Raw genomic sequence first — 22,479 nt, 5'->3', positions numbered from 1 at the left:
GTTTACACACAGCGCGACCATGGAAATAATGCCGTGGCCACTGTGAACCGATTGAAAGAAACCACTGTGAGTAGCTGGAAAGATGTGGAAGTCAGTGTAAGCGATGTTTGTACAGAGGACTAAATACGCATTCAACATCACAAATCTTACTCGTAGCGTTATTGCATTTCAATTACCGTTCAATGTACTGCTTAACCTGGAGACGAATCTACCAGAAAGTTAAATCTATTATCACGCAAAATTCAACTGAAAGTTAAATACACCTAGAATTCAAATCTAGCTAAGGTTCAAATCAATCTAAAACACTAAAACTAAAATATTCCTAAAAGTCAAATGTACATAAGAGTCAAATGTACCTAAGAGTCAAATGTACCTAAGAGTCAAATGTACCTAAGAGTGAAATTTACTTAAGAGTCGAATCTACCTTTTAAGGTAGATTTGACTTTTGTCAAATCTACCTCAAAGTCAAATCCATCTTAAAGTTACATCTACCTAAGAGTCCAATTTACCCAAGAGTTGAATTTACCTAAAAGTGAAATCTACTTAAGATTCAAAATTAACTAAAAGTTAACCCTACCTTAAAGTCGAATCGACCTAAAAGGCAAATCTATCTGAAAGTCAAATCTATCCGAAAGTAAAATCTTACTAAAAGTTAAATCTACCTAAGAGTCAAATTTCCCTAAAAGTTAAATCTACCTACAAGGCAAACCTATCTGAAAGTCAAATCTATCCAAAAGTAACATCTACCTGAAAGTGAAATCTACCTAAGAGACAAATTACCCTAAAAGTTAAATCTACCTACAAGGCAAACCTATCTGAAAGACAAATCTATCCAAAAGTAACATCTAAATAAGAGTGAAATGTACCTAAGAGTCAAATTTCCCTAAAAGTTAAATCTACCTACAAGGCAAACCTATCTGAAAGTCAAATCTACCCAAAAGTCAAATCTAACTGAAAGTGAAATCTACCAAGAGTCAAATCTAACTGAAAGTGAAATCTACTTAAGAGTCAAATCCAATTAAAAGTGAAATCTACCTAAGAGTCCAACTTACCTAATAGTTGGATGTACGTAAAAGTAAAATCTAACTATAAGTGAAATGTACCTAAGAGTCAAATTTCCCTAAAAGTTAAATCTACCTACAAGGCAAACCTATCTGAAAGACAAATCTATCCAAAAGTAACATCTAAATAAGAGTGAAATGTACCTAAGAGTCAAATTTCCCTAAAAGTTAAATCTACCTACAAGGCAAACCTATCTGAAAGACAAATCTATCCAAAAGTAACATCTAAATAAGAGTGAAATGTACCTAAGAGTCAAATTTCCCTAAAAGTTAAATCTACCTACAAGGCAAACCTATCTGAAAGTCAAATCTATCCAAAAGTAACATCTAAATAAGAGTGAAATGTACCTAAGAGTCAAATTTCCCTAAAAGTTAAATCTACCTACAAGGCAAACCTATCTGAAAGACAAATCTATCCAAAAGTAACATCTAAATAAGAGTGAAATGTACCTAAGAGTCAAATTTCCCTAAAAGTTAAATCTACCTACAAGGCAAACCTATCTGAAAGTCAAATCTATCCAAAAGTAACATCTAAATAAGAGTGAAATGTACCTAAGAGTCAAATTTCCCTAAAAGTTAAATCTACCTACAAGGCAAACCTATCTGAAAGTCAAATCTACCCAAAAGTCAAATCTAACTGAAAGTGAAATCTACCAAGAGTCAAATCTAACTGAAAGTGAAATCTACCTAAGAGTCCAACTTACCTAATAGTTGGATGTACGTAAAAGTAAAATCTAACTATCAGTGAAATGTACCTAAGAGGCAAATTTCCCTAAAAGTTGAATCTACCTACAAGGCAAACCTAACTGAAAGTAAAATCTACCCAAAAGTCGAATCCACCCAAGAGTCAAATCTACCTAAAAATCAAATCTACCTAAGAGTAAAATCTTGCTAAAAGTCGAATCTACCTGAGAGTAAAATTCAACTCAAAGTCGAATCAAAATCCTTGCGCACTTTGGAATCACGGTAGATTCCCCGTTGAATCCCAAAAAGGTGAAATTCCACATACGTCGCCCACGTATCATCCTCGAAACATGAACAAGATAAATAAATTAACGACAAATCAATCAGCCTTATCGTATGTGCCACTGAAATCGTGCATTAAGTCACCGTACGATACCCATTAAGTCGCAGAAGGAAGAGGAGAAATTAATAATGGTATGTAGCAAACGTACGAGTTTACCAGAAACAGGCTAGCTTCGGATTTGTTCCGATAAGATGATGATGACGATGATCATCTTTGGAAGCCGCACGACTGGTCCAGCGGCGTGCAGAGGAATTTCTGGCCCGGGATCTAGATCTACGCCATCCACAAAGAATGGATGACATCTTACGACACTTTTCGTCCGCAATCACTTTTTGTCCGCAAACACTTTTCGTCCGCTCTGGCCAATTGAGTCATTTTTAAATCAAATTTCGTGTAGAATTTCGTCAGCTACTTGGCTCATCTTCGATAATATCGCAGAAGGTTACGCGTAAGACCCTTCCACCGGTGAACGAGAACGAACAAACGTTTTTTGTCGCATACAAATCGGCGGAAAAGTAAATAGGAGAACGGGATCTTCGAATCCTTTGTCGAGCGCTAGGTACCCCCTGAGGGGGCAATAAGATAACCGAGCATACGAGAAACGTGCCGCTCGGTCCCGAGGGGGAGGCTCATCCCCCAGATCTCCGGAGATAATATTGATTCGGAACTAGAGTGGCGCAACGAGAATACCAACACCATCCGCACTTCAATCTCGACCTTCCAAACACGCCAAAGCGGGAGAGAATACACAATCCGGCAACGGTGACCAATTTCTCCGTCATCTTGTACTCCGAACAGCCCCGACCGAACCCCCGTCCCTGACGCTCAGACCTGTCCAACCGCCGACTACACAGCCGGTCCGAATGTATGCACTCATTATCGCCCTACCCTTATCGGGTTACTGCAGACGGGCGGAACAGGTAGAAAGGCACACAAACAAACACCACCGGGTCGAAATTAAGAAATCGGTAACGTCGATATTCGACGTTTTATGGGGCAGCGGGCTTTCCGATACTTTTATCAAGAATGCAGCCGCAGTTTGCCCTGCGATCTGACTTAAGGCGCGAAGCAAACAAGCCTCGATCAGATATCTGAGCTGGAGTTTTTACGGCTATGATTTGATCCCACTAAACCTCTGCTAAAACTGTGTTTCACATCCCTGCTATAATTCTTGTTTGATCTTAAGAATGGGGAATTCTGCTCAATTTGGGTTATCACAGCATATGCAAGTTCAAGACCCGTTTGCACCAAACGCACTTAGTGTTAAGTGTCCCTTAAATGAACCCTTAACTTAAATTACGTTGCACCAACTGTTAAATGATTTAAATGGCTAAAGCTAACCTTAAATTTAAGTGCTGCTGTAATGACCACTTAGGTATTTAAGGGACGGATTCTAACCTGAAATAATTTGTTGAACTGGCTGCAGAACTTCCCATTTTTGATGGATTTTGAAAATTGAATGAATTCATTACTGAACACCAAGCCTTTTCTTTTGCCTTTATTGTAATGCCATCAGTCTTTTTTAATTTTCAATTTGGTGTCACAAATCATACTATAGTTAGCAACAAACTCTTTTCTTCTGTTGAGAAGTTGAGTGCCCTTCGTAAATTACCACCACTTGCTTGGCAATCATTCACCGTATTCGTACTAACAAGGGCAATAAGGACATTTTCTTCACGTTCCTCTTCAACATTAATAAAACAAATTCACACAAGACCTTACAAAGAAAGTGTTGTACTTATATAAACTTAGGTACCTTTTATTTGACAATCATTATCATTATCAATAATAATGCTAACTCAACAAAAATTCAACAAAAAGTTGTTACTCTTTGATAATATTATAATAATATCCTTGACACTGACTGACAGGACAATAAAGTTAGGTTAATGAAATGACAACGATCATCGGCAACCGGTCAACCAATGAAATGGCTTTATTGGACTAGGATGAAGTTGCACCAAAATAAAAAACTGAACTATCACTAGAAATAAAAACTTAAGGGCCCCTTACTTAAGATTCTGTTAAGCCAGTGTCGTGCAATAAAATTAAGCGTCCATTAACTTCAAACAACACTTAGTTAAGTAGCCGCTTTAAGGGTATTGGTGCAAACGGGCCTAAACTGAATAATTATGAGTTTCAATCATGAATTCTTGAAATGCACAGCGGAAACCATTTGAAATCATTCTTCAAATACGAGGTTTTAAAATTTAAATCGCTTCGTTTCTAGTTTACGATTTGACAACAGCGCCTACTAGAAAATAAAAAGAACAATGGCTTCTTTATAAAATAACAGCTGTTGATTTACAGCCATCATAAGGCGCGTACTGACTGGCGAGCTTCAACAGCAACCGGCCATAAAAATCCCATAAAATTTTACGACCTTCCTCGTTCGTCGCAGACTTCATAGACAGCCATCTTTGTCTATCTCGTCCAGATAGTGTGTTTGTTGTCCTTTATTATCAATGCATATTTCAGTTGATGTTGCCAACTCGTGCAATAGAAACGAAACGCTTCAAATTTTAAATACCCATTTTTATTTTTCATTTTCAAGTTTTTAGTTAGGTACATATACGATTTCCGTACTTCCATGGATATCTGGCCACACTGTATAACGTCTTCGAATTGAAACCGATCGACTGTCATCAGAGCCGATAATTTATGGACTGGCTGACACCAATAATCGAAACCGATAACAATAATCAACGTATTTCCGAATGCATAAAGAATCGGGACAAACTCCAAAAAATCATTGAATAAACATAAATCATCGAGGAAGATAATGAACCCTGGATTTATGTACGCGTTCCTGAAAGGTCACCGGGGTCGCCCACTATAAAATATGGATATTTATTGGTTCGTATCATCGTATTCTTTTCGGCATCCATTTATCAATCAGGGAAGAGATAAGAGTCCGAATAGATATTGGCGACCTTTTCGAAGTTCCACCGTTAGAAAAATCCATTAGGTATTTTAGGAATAGCTGGAGAACAGTGCCATTAACAGACACTCACGTATTTCGACACGACAAATTGACATACATCCAAAACTTCGACGATATTTCGAATATCGTTCGTTCGAACTTGGGCCGGACAATACTATCGAAGTCAATCGTTATTTTCCTTTCCAACAGAAGTCCTGCGTCTCCCTCACGGTCTAGAAAAACGACGTGTTCTATCCCGGAGGAAAACAGACTAAACCCAAGTTCTCTTCAACCGCTCTCCGTGTCCGAACTTCTCAGCGAATCCAGCTCCTTTTCCACTTTCCCAAGAAACTACGACAACGGTAAAACGTCTGGAAAATCCAGTGCGCGGGAAAGCCCTTGATAATACGACACGAGCAAAAAATCATTTCCCTGCTTCATCCCCGGGTAGTTTTTGCTGGCGACCCTCCGAAAGAAACTTCTGGTGTACTTGGGGAAGTTTTATAGGGTCCAAGACGCCTACGCGGATTCTGTATGGCATTTTCGGATCTCCGATATAAGGGAAAAGGAGGAAAAGTGTGAAGGAAAATTCTACTTATTTCAAGATGGATTTGAATGACCATCTCACACTTAAAAGGGCCTGGATATTGTTCACAACCGAGGCTCTGTTTTTCTCACATGGTGGGCGAACCTTCGATGACTCATCGTTAACAAATCTGGGATAGATGTCTGAATAAAAGCCCACTATTCTCTACGCGGAAATTGCTGTCAGCAAAGTCCTTCTATATGAATACAATTCATATCAATCTAGTCGTTTCGAGAATTGTTATGTACTTCGACGAGCTTGCAGAAATCAGCTCAGGTGTTCTAGAATTCTTTCCGTTGTTCGAATTTATACGGAGGCGCACAGATGAGTGTTTGTTTTAACCGACGCGAATGTCATCGTTAAACTGTTTGTTTCGTCTTACCGTTCGCTGAAAAGAATACTAGGCCCTCGAAAGTTCTGGTACTCACCTGGAAAAAAGAAAGTCAATCAATAATCCATGAAAATCAGAGACTGCCAGAAAAATATTTCAGAAGGTTCTTAAATTATAGCAAATCTGTAAGAGCGATGTTAGAATTGTCCTAAAAATCCAAAACGACAAATGATAGTTCGTGAAAAACAACGTAAATCTCACGAAAAAGTTCCTAATACAAAAAATCTTAGGAATATTCTTTTCCCTTCCCAAATGAGAATTGAGAGAGCTCATGAATGTCTCCAGAAAGCACGTTAAATATATAATTTGGCCATGAACAATACCGTTAATCAAAGCAAATTAACTGTGATATAATCCTTGAAACCAGACAGTAGCATAAAATGTAAGGGCAATTATTAATTCAATATGCAGTCACTTTACACAGAGATAATGTCTAGTAGTTCAAATAGACTGTAGGTTCAAAGTAATATAGTTCTTATAATCCGTAGTTCAGATAATCAGTAGATCAAATAATCCGAAGTGCAAATATTCAGTAGTTCGAATGAATCGGTAGTTCAAATGGGACACATACATCGCTCGAGAAGCACATCGTCGGCGTATAAGCTTCGAGGTATTCTCGGACGATACGGCGTCCGATCCGATTGCGGAGGACCAGACGGTATATTCTCCTTAATCTCCGGAGAATCGCAGGGACCAGCAGAAGAACGTGAACCGGCCCGGTCAATCTCTGACCGGGTCGCGCGGATCCCGACCTAATTGGTTCATTTCCATCATTCCGATCCACGGTCCGGACCGGGGGATAATTGGCGGATGAAAAAAAGAAGGAAGGGGTCGCGACGTCGGGACCCGCAAAGGCCGAGACGTTGAAACCCTTAGACGGACGGGGATGGGTAGTCGATCGTCTGGGGATTTTAAAAAAATCCATCGATGCCGTTCAGTTGAACTGGTGAAAATGCGGTGTTAAGACGAAACCTAGGCGACTCTCCACTGGTCTGGTAGCAGAAAGAGGGCCTCAAAGGGAAGAGAAACAGGAAATTAACCTTGTTTTCCTTGCCCGCAAAGTGTCGCTAGCGACTGGGACAGTCAACGCCCGACTGATTATTCAATCTTAAAAATTATGTCGTCTAGGAGCCATCGCTGGTCTGGTAGCAGAAAGGGAAGAGAAACAGGGAACTAACCTTCTTTTTCTTGTCCGCAAGGTGTTGCTAGCGCCTGGGACATAAAAATTATATCATTAAGTCGTCTCGTGGCCATCTTCTTTCTCTAAAATTGATGATACTTTACGTAATACTAGTTCCTCCTTACGGAAAAACTTCATGGGGCTTTTCACAGGTTTCCCTCAGCGAGCTATATGAAAATTCCTATCGTTTTTTTCCAACGGGGGGAATTTATCAAACGTAGTGGCCTTGTTTGTCGTCGGAAAACCCGCCAAGCCGGGTTTCGATCATTCCGAACAACGTCGCGGGGGTAAATTGCGCAAAGTTCGCGGCCCGTTCCCTTAGGCCGCGTTACGACTGCGAAATATGGCGCCGTTAAGGGGAGAGGACTGGAAAAAATCGCGGGGATTTCTCGGGGAAAACTGGAAATGGATGGGATTCCGATCGATCGACGAAGGACGGATATCGTAGGAAAGTGAAGGAAAGGGCGAGGAAACAAAAGGTTTCTTTGGGCGGGATGGAAATTGAGAGATCGAGAGGGAACTGAAATGGATATGGGACATTATCAACGGTGTCCTTTCTTCACCTTCCACGGAATCAGACGACTATAACTGGAGATATCGCAGAATGAAATTTGCAAATTTTTGAAAAATGCCATTTCGAAGGTGAAAATCTAAACAAAGGGAGATAGGCTCTCGAAATTGCTAGCAATGGATTAAGCGTATTCGGAAACCTATATTTTCATACCAAAGTTTCAAATATCTGTCAATGTCTAGGAGAAAATAATTATTTTTGTTTTTCCACTTTTCATTTTCGAGTTCACTTTGGGGGGCTCTCCTGAGTGCAATTCTCTATTGAATCATCAACTGTTTGGTTTTCTAGAATCTTCAAAACGGATTCTATGAACTCCATATCCTAGGACAGTAATAGAACACCCTCATTTTCAGGTAGAGGAGCGAATAGGTCATTTAAGGGGGGTCCTACCCCTTGCTCATTTTTTACCCAAAAATCGAGATTTTCGAAATCGAGTTGTTATGCTAGGGTGGAAGCTTAGGCAACGCTGATTATAAAACCGGAAATCCCAATTGGATCAGACGAATATAACAGGAGATATCGCAGATTGAAATTTGCAAATTTTTGAAAAATGCCATTTCGAAGGTGAAAATCTAAACAAAGGGAGATAGGCTCACGAAATTGCCAGCAATGGATTCAGCGTATTCGAAAACCTATGTTTCCATACCAAACTTTCGAATATCTGACACAGTTCAGGAGAAAATAAATTTTTTTGATTTTCCATTTTTCATTTTCGAGTTCACTTTGAAGGGCTCTCTGGAGTGCAATTCTCTATTGAATCATCAACTGTTTGGTTTTCTAGAATCTTCGAAACAATTTCTATGCACTCCATATCCTAGGACAGTAATAGAACATCCTGATTTTCAGACAGAGTAGCAAATAGGTGGTTTTAGGGGGGTCTAACCCCTTGCTCATTTTTGACCCAAAAAATCGAGATTTTCGAAATCGAGTTTTTGTGCTAGGGTGGAAGCCTAGGCAATGCTGATTATATAACCGAAAATCCCAATTGGATCAGACGAATATAACAGGAGATATCGCAGATTGAAATTTGCAATTTTTGAAAAAATGCCATTTCGAAGATGAAAATCTAAACAAAGGGAGATAGGCTCTCGGAATTTCTTGCAATAGATTCAGCGTATTCGAAAACCCAAATTTTCATACCAAACTTTCAAATATCTGACACTGTTTACGAGAAAAAAAAATTTTTTGTTTTTCCATTTTTCATTTTCGAGTTCAATTTGGGGGGCTCTCCTAAGTGCAATTCAATATTGAATCCTGAACTGTTTGGTTTTCCAGAATCTTCGTAACAGATTCTATACACTCCATATCCTAGGACAGTAATAGAACATCCTGATTTTGAGACAGAGTAGCAAATAAGTGATTTTAGGGGGGTCTAACCCCTTGCTCATTTTTGACCCAAAAAATCGAAATTTTCGAAATCGAGTTTTTGTGCTAGGGTGAAAGCCTCGGCAACCCTGATTATATAACCGAAAATCCCAATTGGATCAGACGAGTATAACAGGAGATATCGCAGATTGAAATTTGCAATTTTTGAAAAAATGCCATTTCAAAGATGAAAATCTAAACGAACGGAGATAGACTCTCGAAATTGCTCGCAATAGATTCAGCGTATTCGAAAACCTATATTTTCATACCAAACTTTCGAATATCTGACACTGTTTACGAGAAAAAAATTTTTTTTGTTTTTCCATTTTTCATTTTCGAGTTCACTTTGGGGGGCTCTCCTGAGTACAATTCCCTATTGAATCATCAACAGTTTGGTTTTCCAGAATCTTCGTAACAAATTCTATACACATCATATCCTAGGACAGTAATAGAACATCCTGATTTTGAGACAGAGTAGCAAATAAGTGATTTTTGGGGGGTCTAACCCCTTGCTCATTTTTGACCCAAAAAATCGAAATTTTCGAAATCGAGTTTTTGTGCTAGGGTGAAAGCTTCGGCAACCCTGATTATAAAACCGCAAACCCCAATTGGATCAGGCGAATATAACAGGAGATATCGCAGATTGAAATTTGCAAATTTTTGAAAAATGCCATTTCGAAGGTGAAAATCTAAACAAAGGGAGATAGGCTCACGAAATTGCCAGCAATGGATTCAGCGTATTCGAAAACCTATGTTTCCATACCAAACTTTCGAATATCTGACACAGTTCAGGAGAAAATAAATTTTTTTGATTTTCCATTTTTCATTTTCGAGTTCACTTTGAAGGGCTCTCTGGAGTGCAATTCTCTATAGAATCATCAACTGTTTGGTTTTCTAGAATCTTCGAAATAATTTCTATGCACTCCATATCCTAGGACAGTAATAGAACATTCTGATTTTTAGACAGAGTAGCAAATAAGTGATTTTAGGGGGGTCCAACCCCTTGCTCATTTTTGACCCAAAAAATCGAAATTTTCGAAATCGAGTTTTTATGCTAGGGTGGAAGCTTAGGCAACGCTGATTATAAAACCGGAAATCCCAATTGGATCAGACGAATATAACAGGAGATATCGCAGATTGAAATTTGCAAATTTTTGAAAAATGCCATTTCGAAGGTGAAAATCTAAACAAAGGGAGATAGGCTCACGAAATTGCCAGCAATGGATTCAGCGTATTCGAAAACCTATATTTCCATACCAAACTTTCGAATATCTGATACTGTTTACGAGAAAAAAAAAATTTTGTTTTTCCACTTTTCATTTTCGAGTTGACTTCGAAGAGCTCTCTGGAGTGCAATTCTCTATTGAATCATCAACTGTTTGGTTTTCTGGAATCTTCAAAACCAATTCTATGCACTCCATATTCTAATTCAGTAATAGAACATCCTCATTTTCAGACAGAGTAGCAAATAGGTCATTTTAGGGGGGTCTAACCCCTTGCTCATTTTCGACCAAAAAAAAAATATTTTTTCGAAATCTTCCAGTCCTTTCGCCATGTCCACATCTCGAACCGACGAAACTTGTCAATCGCCTCGAAAAGAACGTCCATATCGACCGCATTCGTCTCGGTCGTTTCTTCATCATCTGGCCTTCTGCCGCAACGCCATCGCGCGATCCCTTTTCTTGCCCGTCTGCTGATCGTTCCGCTCTCATGTTTTATATATATTTATAATTTCACAAATAATTATAAATCGGGTAGTCGTTGCGGCCGTACGAGGACGCGGGAGCGCGCAAGAACAATGTATAAAAAGCGAATCGAAACCTCATGTCGGCTTGGACATGGAAGATTATTCAGAGAACTGGTTTCGCGTCGTCTTCTTCTTCTTCTTACAGGCCCGGTTCAAGGGATGAATGATGGGTATGTACCGTCAAGAGGTAACAATTATTTATCGTCATTAATGCACAATGGATATCTCGAGATATCCTTCTGCTAAAATACTTCATATGCAAAATTAGGTTTTATGGACAATGAGATATCTATTGGATATCTATGGGATATCCATCAGGTGTCCTTTTGCCAATTGTGTCCATTGGATACCGTTATTGTATGTTCAGGATATCTCTCGGAACTTTACAGAATTGTTCCCGGTAAACCTGATTAAATGAGGAGTCGACAATGAACATCAATATGGACCTTCAAAGTGACGCTCAACGAATATCTATGGTGCAAACATCAGATATCCTTTATCAGATATTGTTATTGAAAGTTCGATATATCCTGTGGATATGAAGTCCTTCTGTTCCAGTGTTACAATATGGGTCTAGTTAATTCGAGAGTTAATTAGATCAGAAGTCAATATGTACGTCAAACTTAGTGGTCAACTACTTATCCATTTGATATCCATCAGATATCTTTGCCAATTGAATATGCTTATTGTAAGTTTGGGATATTAATAGACATCCACTTCAAGTCCTCCTGTTGACAGTGCCACAATATTTGTCCAGTTAATCTATATTAGATTAGAAGTCGACAATGACAAGCAATATGGACGTCAAAGTTGGTGGCCAACTAATATCCATGGGATATCCATCAGATATCTTTGCCAATTGAATATTCTTATTGTAAGTTTGGGATATCAATAGACATCCACTTCAAGTCCTCCTGTTGACAGTGTCACAATATTTGACCGGTTAATCTATATTAGATTAGAAGTCGACAATGACAAGCAATATGGACGTCAAAGTTGGTGGCCAACTAATATCCATGGGATATCCATCAGATATCTTTGCCAATTGAATATTCTTATTGTAAGTTTGGGATATCAATAGACATCCACTTCAAGTTCTCCTATTGACAGTGTCACAATATTTGACCGGTTAATCTATATTAGATTAGAAGTCGACAATGACAAGCAATATGGACGTCAAAGTTGGTGGCCAACTAATATCCATGGGATATCCATCAGATATCTTTGCCAATTGAATATTCTTATTGTAAGTTTGGGATATCAATAGACATCCACTTCAAGTCCTCCTGTTGACATTGTCACAATATTTGTCCAGTTTATCTCTATAAGATTAGAAGTCGACAATGGCAATCAATATGGACGTCGAAAATGGTGGTCAACTACTATCCATGGGATATCCATCAGATATCTTTGCCAATTGAATGTGCTCATTGTAAGTTTAGGATATCAATAGACATCCACTTCAAGTACTGCTGTTGACAGTGTCACAATATTTGTCCAGTTAATCTATATTAGATTAGAAGTCGACGATGGCAAGCAATATGGACGTCAAAGTTGGTGGTCAACTAATATCCATGGGATATCCATCAGATATCTTTGCCAATTGAATATGCTTATTGTATGTTTGGGATATCAATAGATATCCACTTCAAGTCCTGCTGTTGACAGTGTCACAATATTTGTCCAGTTAATCTATATTAGATTAGAAGTCGACAATGACAAGCAATATGGACGTCAAAGTTGGTGGCCAACTAATATCCATGGGATATCCATCAGATATCTTTGCCAATTGAATATGCTTATTGAAAGTTTGGAATATCAATAGACATCCACTTCAAGTTCTCCTGTTGACAGTGTCACAATAGTTGTCTAGTTAATCTATATTAGATTAGAAGTCGACAATGACAAGCAATATGGACGTCAAAGTTGGTGGTCAACTAATATCCATGGGATATCCATCAGATATCTTTGCCAATTGAATATGCTTATTGTTAGTTCGGGATATCAATAGACATCCACTTCAAGTCCTCCTGTTGACAGTGTCACAATATTTGTCCAGTTAATCTATATTAGATTCGAAGTCGACAATGGCAATCAATATAGACGTCAAAGTTGGTGGTCAAGTAATATCTATGGGATATCCATCAGATATCTTTACCAATTGGATGTTCTTATGCAGTCCTTCTGTTGATAGTGTCACAATAGATGTCAAATTAGGTGGTCAATAACCATGAGATACACTCAGTCAAGCTTTGTCAGCTTTGAAGTAGTGCATTTCCAGTTGTTGAATTAGTACAGATGATCTCAAGATCAGATCAGAGCTGTACATTCCCAAATGAAGTACTGTTAATTCCTTCATTCGTGAACAAAGACAAACCACACATTCAGCCGAAAAAGAAACATTTTTCTCCTCTGTGATTAATCGCATCGAAACTCGTGGTCCCGAACGAGCACACCACGTTGCCAAATCTGGCCTTTGTTCGTGATCCTCGGCAGATTAGCATAAAGCAGTTTATCATCCTCGAGAAATATGAATCTACTGATTATTATCTTTACAGAATGCAACGCGATTAAAGAATTCATTAAATCATTGGTTAGTCATCCCGAAGCCGCGCCTCGACTCGTCCAGCAGTACCGCATCAGTCTCTCTCCCGTTACAGAAGGAATTGTTGCCAGATTTACGACGAGAGACACCCCGATATTTCAGTGTTTCAATGGGGAAGAGATGCGTGCAAGAAATACAACACCCTCTACAGTTTGCATTGGTTTCACATCCGATGACTGGTAGCCAAGCGCTATTTAATGAAGGAGGTTCGTGATATTCTTGTAGACAACGTCGCAGGAGATCCATACTTTCGAGGAATCATCTCCAAACAACCCTTAATCTTCCCCAGTCAGTCCTTGAATAAGACACACTGCAGATATGGCGCCATACAACCGTGCAATTCGACGTCGCCCCCCGACTAACCCAAATCCAATCCGAGCAATCGAAGATAATCGCTTCTGAAGCAATTTTCCTTCAACCCCTCATCACAATTTATCGGTAATAGCGCGCGCGCATCCCCCCGACCCCCTTCTAGACGATTAATCTAACCGCATCCGAACTAATTCGACATAACGACAGTTTCGCGACGCCCAGGGCGTCTCGCGGCGTCTTCGTCGTCGGCGGGCACCTGAAAGAGATGTGCGTCGACGATCTCTGGGTCGTCCGTTCTCGGGCCAGATGAGTAATAACGGACGGACGGAAGAGGAGAAGAAGGACGAATCGATATCAGAGTTGAAGGCCCTCGTCGCAGGTCGGGGGACCGCTGAGCGGAGGTACGCTTCATGTTTCACCAGGAGGTGGCTCCGTTTGTTTTCTTCATTGAAGAAGATCGAAGGAGTCTGGAGCGGGGTTGCCCGATTTACGACGTTCTCGAGACCGAGCGATACAAATAAACTGCAAGCGTTAACTGTATAGCTGTAGGGTCTCTCAGGGTAGGTGGAGATCTTGCGGTCCACAACTGAGACTGGGCCTCTAAATTGTGCAATTTCAGAAGACGATTCTCTAAGAATAGAGAAGAAGCATCTACAAATAAATCAACTCCAATAGACTCTCAAGAGAAGCAGATCGTTCTCACAGAGAAAATCTTCCTTTCAAGAGAAGCAGATCAATTATTCAGGAAAGATCTGTTCTTGAGGCGAAGCAGATCGTTCATTCAGTGAAGATCTGCTCTTCAAGAGAAGCAGATCGTTCACCCAGGAAAGATCTTTCTTTCTAGAGAAGCAGATCGTTCATTCAGTGAAGATCTGCTCTTCAAGAGAAGCAGATCGTTCTCGCAGGAAAGATCTTCCTTTCAAGAGAAGCAGATCAATTATTAAGGAAAGATCTGCTCCTCTCAAGAGAAGCAGATCGTTCTCACAGAGAAAATCTTCCTTTCTAGATAAGCAGATCAATTATTCAGGAAAGATCTGTTCTTGAGGCGAAGCAGATCGTTCATTCAGTGAAGATCTGCTCTTCAAGAGAAGCAGATCGTTCACACGGGAAAGATCTTCCTTTCTAGAAAAGTAGATCGTTTATTCAGGAAAGATTTGCTCTTCAAGAGAAGCAGATCATTTATTCAGGAAAGATTTCTTCTTCAAGAGAAGCAGATCGTTCTCGCAGGAAAGATCTTGTTTTCTAGAGAAGCAGATCAATTACTCAGGAAAGATCTGCTCCTCTCAAGAGAAGCAGATCGTTCTCATAGGGAAAATCTTCCTTTCTAGATAAGCAGATCAATTATTCAGGAAAGATCTGTTCTTCAAGAGAAGCAGATCGATCTCACAGAAAAGATCTTCTTTTCTAGAGAAGCAGATCGTTCATTTAGGAAAGATCTGCGCTTCAAGAGAAGCAGATCATTCTCACAGGGAAGATCTGCCTTTCTAGAGAAGCAGATCAATTATTCAGGAAAGATCTGTTCTTCAAGAGGAGCAGATCGTTCTCACAGGGAAGATTTTCCTTTCTAGAGAAAAGGATCTGCTTTTTAAGAGAAGCAGATCGTTCTCACAGAAAAGATCTACTTTTCTAGAGAAGCAGATCTTTCATTTAGGAAAGATCTGTTCTTCAAGAGAAGCAGATCATTCTCACAGGGAAGATCTGCCTTTCTAGAGAAGCAGATCAATTATTCAGGAAAGATCTGTTCTTCAAGAGGAGCAGATCGTTCTCACAGGGAAGATTTTCCTTTCTAGAGAAAAGGATCTGCTGTTTAAGAGAAGCAGATTGTTCTCACAGAAAAGATCTACTTTTCTAGAGAAGCAGATCTTTCATTTAGGAAAGATCTGTTCTTCAAGAGAAGCAGATCATTCTCACAGGGAAGATCTGCCTTTCTAGAGAAGCAGATCAATTATTCAGGAAAGATCTGTTCTTCAAGAGGAGCAGATCGTTCTCACAGGGAAGATTTTCCTTTCTAGAGAAAAGGATCTGCTTTTTAAGAGAAGCAGATCGTTCTCACAGAAAAGATCTACTTTTCTAGAGAAGCAGATCTTTCATTTAGGAAAGATCTGTTCTTCAAGAGAAGCAGATCATTCTCACAGGGAAGATCTGCCTTTCTAGAGAAGCAGATCAATTATTCAGGAAAGATCTGTTCTTCAAGAGGAGCAGATCGTTCTCACAGGGAAGATTTTCCTTTCTAGAGAAAAGGATCTGCTTTTTAAGAGAAGCAGATCGTTCTCACAGAAAAGATCTACTTTTCTAGAGAAGCAGATCTTTCATTTAGGAAAGATCTGCTCTTCAAGAGAAGCAGATCATTCTCACAGGGAAGATCTTCCTTTCTAGAGAAGCAGATCAATTATTTAGGAAAGGTCTGTTCTTCAAAAGAAGCAGATCGTTCTCACAGGGAAGATCTTCCTTTTTAGAGAAAAGGATCTGCTTTTTAAGAGAAGCAGATCGTTCTCACAGGATAAATCTGCTCTTCTGGAGCAGCAGGAAAGATCTTCTTTGGTGAAGCAGATCGTTCATGCTGGAAAGATCATTGCAGCACCAGTTTGAGGGATCTATCCGGCGAAAAAACCGTCCAGTCTTCCGAAAATTCCCTCGTCATATCCCAGGATACGCATCGATCGCCCCACAATCCCACATAACCTGTTCATCATCGTCCTAATCCACCTCTAGCAGTGTTTTAATCACTGACCTTACGCTAAACCCCCGTTAATGGGGAAATATAATCCGAAATCGATAACAAATATGATTAAATATTAACGCCGGCTTACGGTACGAGTTCCGGATATCACGGAACGGATTAATCCGCCGGCCCAGGGCGGAACCTGTTGGAATTGGCACAGTCGGAGCAGATAAGGCTGATGAATGGACGCCGGGAAATCCAAGAGTCCATTGTTGCGATTTCCAGCGTTCGGGTCTAGCGGAACATGCGAAAAACCCGATCGATGGGTTCGCCGAAACGGAAAGCTCCGCGAGTGGAAAAGCTCGGCCAATACGGCAGGTTTTTCCACCCCCAGTAATCCATAACTCGTGTTTGAAGATTGATAGATGGCGCACCTGTCGGTACTGTACTCAAGAGTTCCCTTAGTTTCACATATCAACGCTCAAACTATAAAAGCGTTAAGTTAAGGGTGGACAAACCGTTAGGACAGCATTAAGACAGTGGGACCTACCTTGTTCTGATGTAGCGTAGGCAAAGAGCAGCGCCAGCAGGTTCAAGACCCTCCAGTCCAGGGCCATTGCGCCTCTCTGAGGTTATTGGCCACCCTGTATGCGGCCCGCCCAAACGCAGTGGGCTACTTCATTCTGTAACAGAAGAAAATTATATTAAAATCTGTATTTCGCATTTTATTAGTCTCTTATTAGTTTTATGATCAAAAAAATCATAGATGGTTTGTTTGAAGGTTGAGAAAACAATTGAGAACCGTCAATAAGGGGCTGAAAAACCAATTACAGAAAATACACGTGAAAAAGCGTACATTTATCTTCTTCAATTGCCGAAAAATCAATCAAGCATTCTATAGATTGGCGATGAAATTTTCCCGAAGCTAAGAAGCCAATACAGGTGAACGATTGACAGAAACAAGCTAAGAGCGTCCAATAAAAACCCCGGAATGGAAACCTAAATTGGTCACTCTATTTGTAGCTCTTATCAATCCATTTTGATTGACGTAAAACTAGACGTGAGGAAACATCCAGGGCTGCCAGAATTGAATAAATTCTTCTTCGGCTTCGACGTTACAAGATAAACTCGTCGTTTTCATCGATTCCAGCTATTTCAGAACCGCCATAACTCACCGAATCCAATAATAAAGGAGCTAATGGACTCTAAGCATCGAAATAAATTAGAGAGTATCGAACGGAAACCGTAACACCCACACAAAATTGGTCGATAACTGATGACTGACGTTGACTCGAAAGCTGCCGTCGAAAACAAAAGGTTTACTTTTCACCCGCTAGAACTAACGGCGGTTTTATCTTATCTGTCTATCTGGGGACAAACAATGCTCGCACTGTATTGCATCAATTGCAAATTACCCATCAATATCGATGCGATTTTCGAGGCAGAATCGAAATTTAAGCATCTCATTATGAGAGGGTAAGTTGAAACAACGATTTCAATGGCTTCCTGTTATAATTCTTCACGATTATTTTGTGAATATGAAATTGAAGATTGCTGAATTTCAGTGAGTACTTCCAACATTTAATCCAAATGACAAACAAAGTATTTTCGAGACTGAAGATCGTGAGATCCTTATCGAAAACGTCCCTAATTCTCACACAATGATTGTGATTCAATATCTCTTCGTTTGTACAACTTATGAAAGCCTAAGTCTCCACATCATGAGTGATAACTGCCGAGAGAAGTCCCTCACCTTCGGCAAGCAATTCCTCATTTCGAGGAAGCCGAACCACTGAATACATGCACTCATCGTTTGTTTTCTCAAGTACTAGAAAAGACAATTAACGATAGCTCGTCAAGAGGCAGTTGCACAACCGAAAATGAGGCAGTTAAATAGACATTACTCAAACTTGGACCATATTCTGTGCGGTTTATAATGCTGCGGCGGATGGTGAAAGCCTGGCGGATCTTAGTCTTCGGCGGCCGTGGAAGTTTCTAATTTGAATACGAAATATGGAAGCGGAACGCCCAAGATGGCGTATGTGCCCCGGAATTATTAACAGAAATTAAACGACAGAGCATAGTTCGGTTTAGTTTAGGAAGAACTTGCGAAAGTTACGAACAACGGAACTCGATCCAATATCTCGTATTCTTAGGGGTGAAACAACCGACAGAATGGATTAACTTCGGGGCTAACACATTGAAAAATGACGCGTCTCTAGTCCGATCTATCCGTTGAAGACGATACGAGAAAAAGTGACATGTATCTGAATAGGGCAATCGAGGTGGTTTGCCCAAACTCGTCCCAAATTTGATGTCAAGATTCGAAATGGGATTTCAATTTGTCACTGATGGAAAATCGGCCAACAAACCAGGGGATTTACCCTGTGAACAATCACACTTTGCACATAGCGAACTTTGGAACAAATACGTGTTCATTGGGTAAATATACCGATAAAACCAAATAATCTCTATTTGTGCGAACTTATTATTCATTATTTCTATAATTATCACAAAATAATTTCCGGAAACGATAACACCTAAGTCAGCATCTTCAGGGAGTAAAATCAAGCAATAGGTACTTCTACAATTTTCATGAAATTAATTAATAATATATAAATACCAAAAACAATATCCTTCGCTCTAGGAGTCGAATCGATACTACCTCGGATATTACCCACCCCTGTCTGTGATCGGTGCTAACCTAACTCTTGTCAAACTGACATTTACTTGCAAGAAACGTCACGCGGGTGTTAATTCTATGATCGTTTACATTTACGATCGGTAACCTAACCTAACCTTACTTAACCTAACTCTTGTCAAACTGACATTTACCTGCAAGAAACGTCACACGAGAGTTAATTCTATGATCGTTTACATTTACGATCGGTAACCTAACCTAACCTAACTTAACCTAACTCTTGTCAAACTGACATTTAACTGCAAGAAACATCACGCGGGAGTTAATTCTATGATCGTTTACATTTACGATCGGTAACCTAACCTAACCTAACTTAACCTAACTCTTGTCAAACTGACATTTACCTGCAAGAAACGTCACGCGGGAGTTAATTCTATGATCGTTTACATTTACGATCGGTGAACGTCAAAAAATCCCAATTGTCTCATGCGTTTTTCGGCTGTTTTCTAATTTCGCTTTTGTTTTTGGGCAGTGAAAGAGGCAATTGAAGAAGTGTTTTGACATAGGCGGTCCTCAACCATTCCTCCTAACGCTTACTCCAAAACGGAACAAGTATAATGAAGAAACAGAAAATCATATTCTCCTTTGAGACTTTCCGAGCTTTGTACGGAACCAAAACACGTGAAAAACAGGCGTCAAAAGCGTTAGTCGATGCGTTAATATTGGAAAGTGTCATTGGACCATTTTGACATTTCTCCAGATCAACATGGCCGAGCAGAGGATCCAGAGTAAGATGGCGTTTTATCACGAAGTACCGAACTGAGCTCAGTTGACACTTTTGCCCACTTAAACGACTCCCAAATACCCGAAAGTTGCCTTAGAAGAAAAACCATCGAACATGAGTTGAATCACAAGTGTCACCTGTCAGACGAAGCACAAGTGTCATCTGTGTGCGAAGCATAAGTGTCACCAATGTGACGATCGACGAGATCAGAGAGAATTAACGCCACTCATAGAGCGACGTGTTTTACACGTAGAAATAGGCTGAGCACGTTTTTAGACATCTTAATCCAGAGGGAAGAATTCGCCCAGTTGAGCATTCTAACTTTAGCCTCCTCTCTCTCGAAACAACAAAGCTCGGCCCCGATCACGGGGTCAAGAAAGCCCTCCAAACCCCTTGGAGCGTACGATTCCCAACCCCTAATTTGAATATCGTGCCTGTTCTGACGCAACGAAAAAAAAATCATCGCGCGAGTCTGCGCCCCCAAACCATCCGATCGGTCGACGTTCGAGACTTGCCAAGGTCTGGATTACACCTTCCCCGTTAAGGACCCTCGACAATTTATTTCGCGCTGGAAGAAGTGTCGGAAACTCAATTTTCCCCGACTTCCGTCATGCTATTTCCTCAGCCCCCGACCGAGTTCATACGCGATATTTTACGGCCAAGGGACGGTCCGCGCTCTCTAATGAATTTACTACTCGATTCTTCGACGTTCCTTCCACGATAAGGCGGTAACGATGGACCAACTGGACAATCGATTACCTTTATAGCGAGTCGTGGTTGATTTTTCGTTCATCGTTGCGATGGCATTGGGGTTTATTAAAAGAGAGCCTAGCTGTGCTCGAGGGTTCCTTCAGATTGACCTCAAAAGGACTCATACCTACATAACAATGAAAAGACAGGCCATGCTGGGGCCCCTGAAATCACAGTCCTAACATAGGAATGCCATTCAACCATCAACCAACTGGCCACAAGCAATAAGGTGACTCCTCTGTTGGTGCCAAGGTAGAGGAGTTTAAAGATAGACTTGTGGAAAAGTCATCTACGCCTTGAACCTTTCTGTGGTCTTGGGAAAGACCAATATGAAGCAGCGATACCTGTAACAATGGAAATAACTTCTGGAAGAACATTACTGGACTTCGTTTCTAGATGAAGCTGGATTGAAGACTAGCTCATCATAATTCTGATGAAAAAGTAACAATGGCTGATCTAAATCACCTCATTAGGAAGATAATACGAGATTTTTAAAAGGACACAATGTGGTGGGGACGAGCGAGGGGTAACCAATGAGAAGATCTTTTACTCCAGTAGGAAGAGATCCAAGGAGATCCAAGAAGATCCGAGGAGATCCAAGGAAATCCTAGGAGATCCAAGGAGATCCAAGGAAATCCGAGGAGATCCAAGGAGATCTTGAGGAAGGCAATCTTTTGCCGCAGAAAATCTCAAGTGTTTACCCCCTAGGGGACGAGTGAAAGATCAGTTTTCGTGCCATATCGGCGTTTCTGCCTTTCGTAACCTTTTGCGTCTCTATTTCAGGGGAAAATGCAACCTCTCACGGTATAATGAGTGTATAGAGCAAGTTATGTCATACACATACCTTGGCTCCAAAATAACAAGTACCAGAAACCTAAACTAAGAATTACAGAGCCAAACAACTAAAGCTTTCCTGATATCAAGATGCCTATGTGACATAGTATGGAATAACAAACATTCAGGCATATATAGCGAGGTCAGAAATCACAAAACCTGTGTTAGTTGCGTCATGTCCCTATTCATTGAAACAAGAACCGAAAATGCATAAAAGAAAAGACAACTTAGAAAAGAATTGAGAATACTGAGAAACATAACGAACTATACAGTATACGATCATAAAAGATATGAGGAAACGCTTGAGATATGTAGACTATAAAATGTAGGTGGATAAAAAGCTGACGAAAATGGCAAAACCAAAAGAGTCCAACACCTCCAGACTGACAGGAAGACCACCAAAACTCACGAGGACTAGACGATGAACGAGGAGCATTGCAGAAAACGCAGGACTGAGCCCTAGAGACCTAAGATATGCCTGTCAACCAGAATCACCAGCAATTATAGAACGGAATCCGAGATATTTAATCGCGCATAGATCTGATAGTACAATGTGGTGTTTGTTGGGGCATGCTGTATCCTATTTTAATTTGCACGAATAAATTAAGATAAGATCTTACCGGGCGTTTGACCATATCGCCACTCATCTAACATTTTAATGGCTTCGCGACCGACTCTCGAATTACTTTTATTATTTTATTGCATTCTCAGTTTTGAAATATGCCAAGGCAGCGTCGCGAAATTTGTTTTTCGGTCCTCGTGATCGTTAAACGCGCGGTAATGATGCTAATTAGGTAATTTGATGATCTGTAGGGGGATAAAAGTTTTATGGACTCTAGCGACTCGATATCAATCTGTAATTTGAATTTTAACCAGCATCTCTCAGAGGATTTTTCAGTCTTTATCTCAAGATAACAATGAGGATTTCTCATCATGATCATCTCGAAAAGCTGACCCAAATCCGAATGCCGGACAAGCCCATTGTTCCAGCCTTGCCGGTCGTGTTCGAACATGCCCTTTGACCGGCCTGCCCATACCTG

At 40.2% G+C, this 22,479-nt stretch overlaps 1 protein-coding gene across 9 annotated transcripts in view; it reads right to left on the bottom strand.

Moving 5' to 3' along the window:
• The window catches only part of LOC123319848 (ephrin type-A receptor 7), a 152,280-nt gene that overhangs the window by 77,403 nt on the left and 52,398 nt on the right, over window positions 1–22,479 (bottom strand). For 8 of the 9 annotated variants that reach the window (XM_044906828.1, XM_044906830.1, XM_044906832.1 and 5 more), the window contains exon 2: window positions 16,981–17,113. In XM_044906828.1, coding sequence (XP_044762763.1) covers window positions 16,981–17,047 — 67 coding nt within the window. In that variant the 5' untranslated portion in view covers window positions 17,048–17,113. Of the gene's footprint in view, window positions 1–16,980; window positions 17,114–17,605; window positions 17,755–22,479 lie in introns of those variants that run through there. The other variant, XM_044906829.1, reaches the window with a different exon arrangement.

The sequence above is a fragment of the Coccinella septempunctata genome, chromosome 9 (genome assembly GCF_907165205.1).
Source record: "Coccinella septempunctata chromosome 9, icCocSept1.1, whole genome shotgun sequence".
Lineage (NCBI taxonomy): Eukaryota > Metazoa > Arthropoda > Insecta > Coleoptera > Coccinellidae > Coccinella > Coccinella septempunctata.
This window is presented reverse-complemented; position numbering and strand designations above follow the sequence as displayed.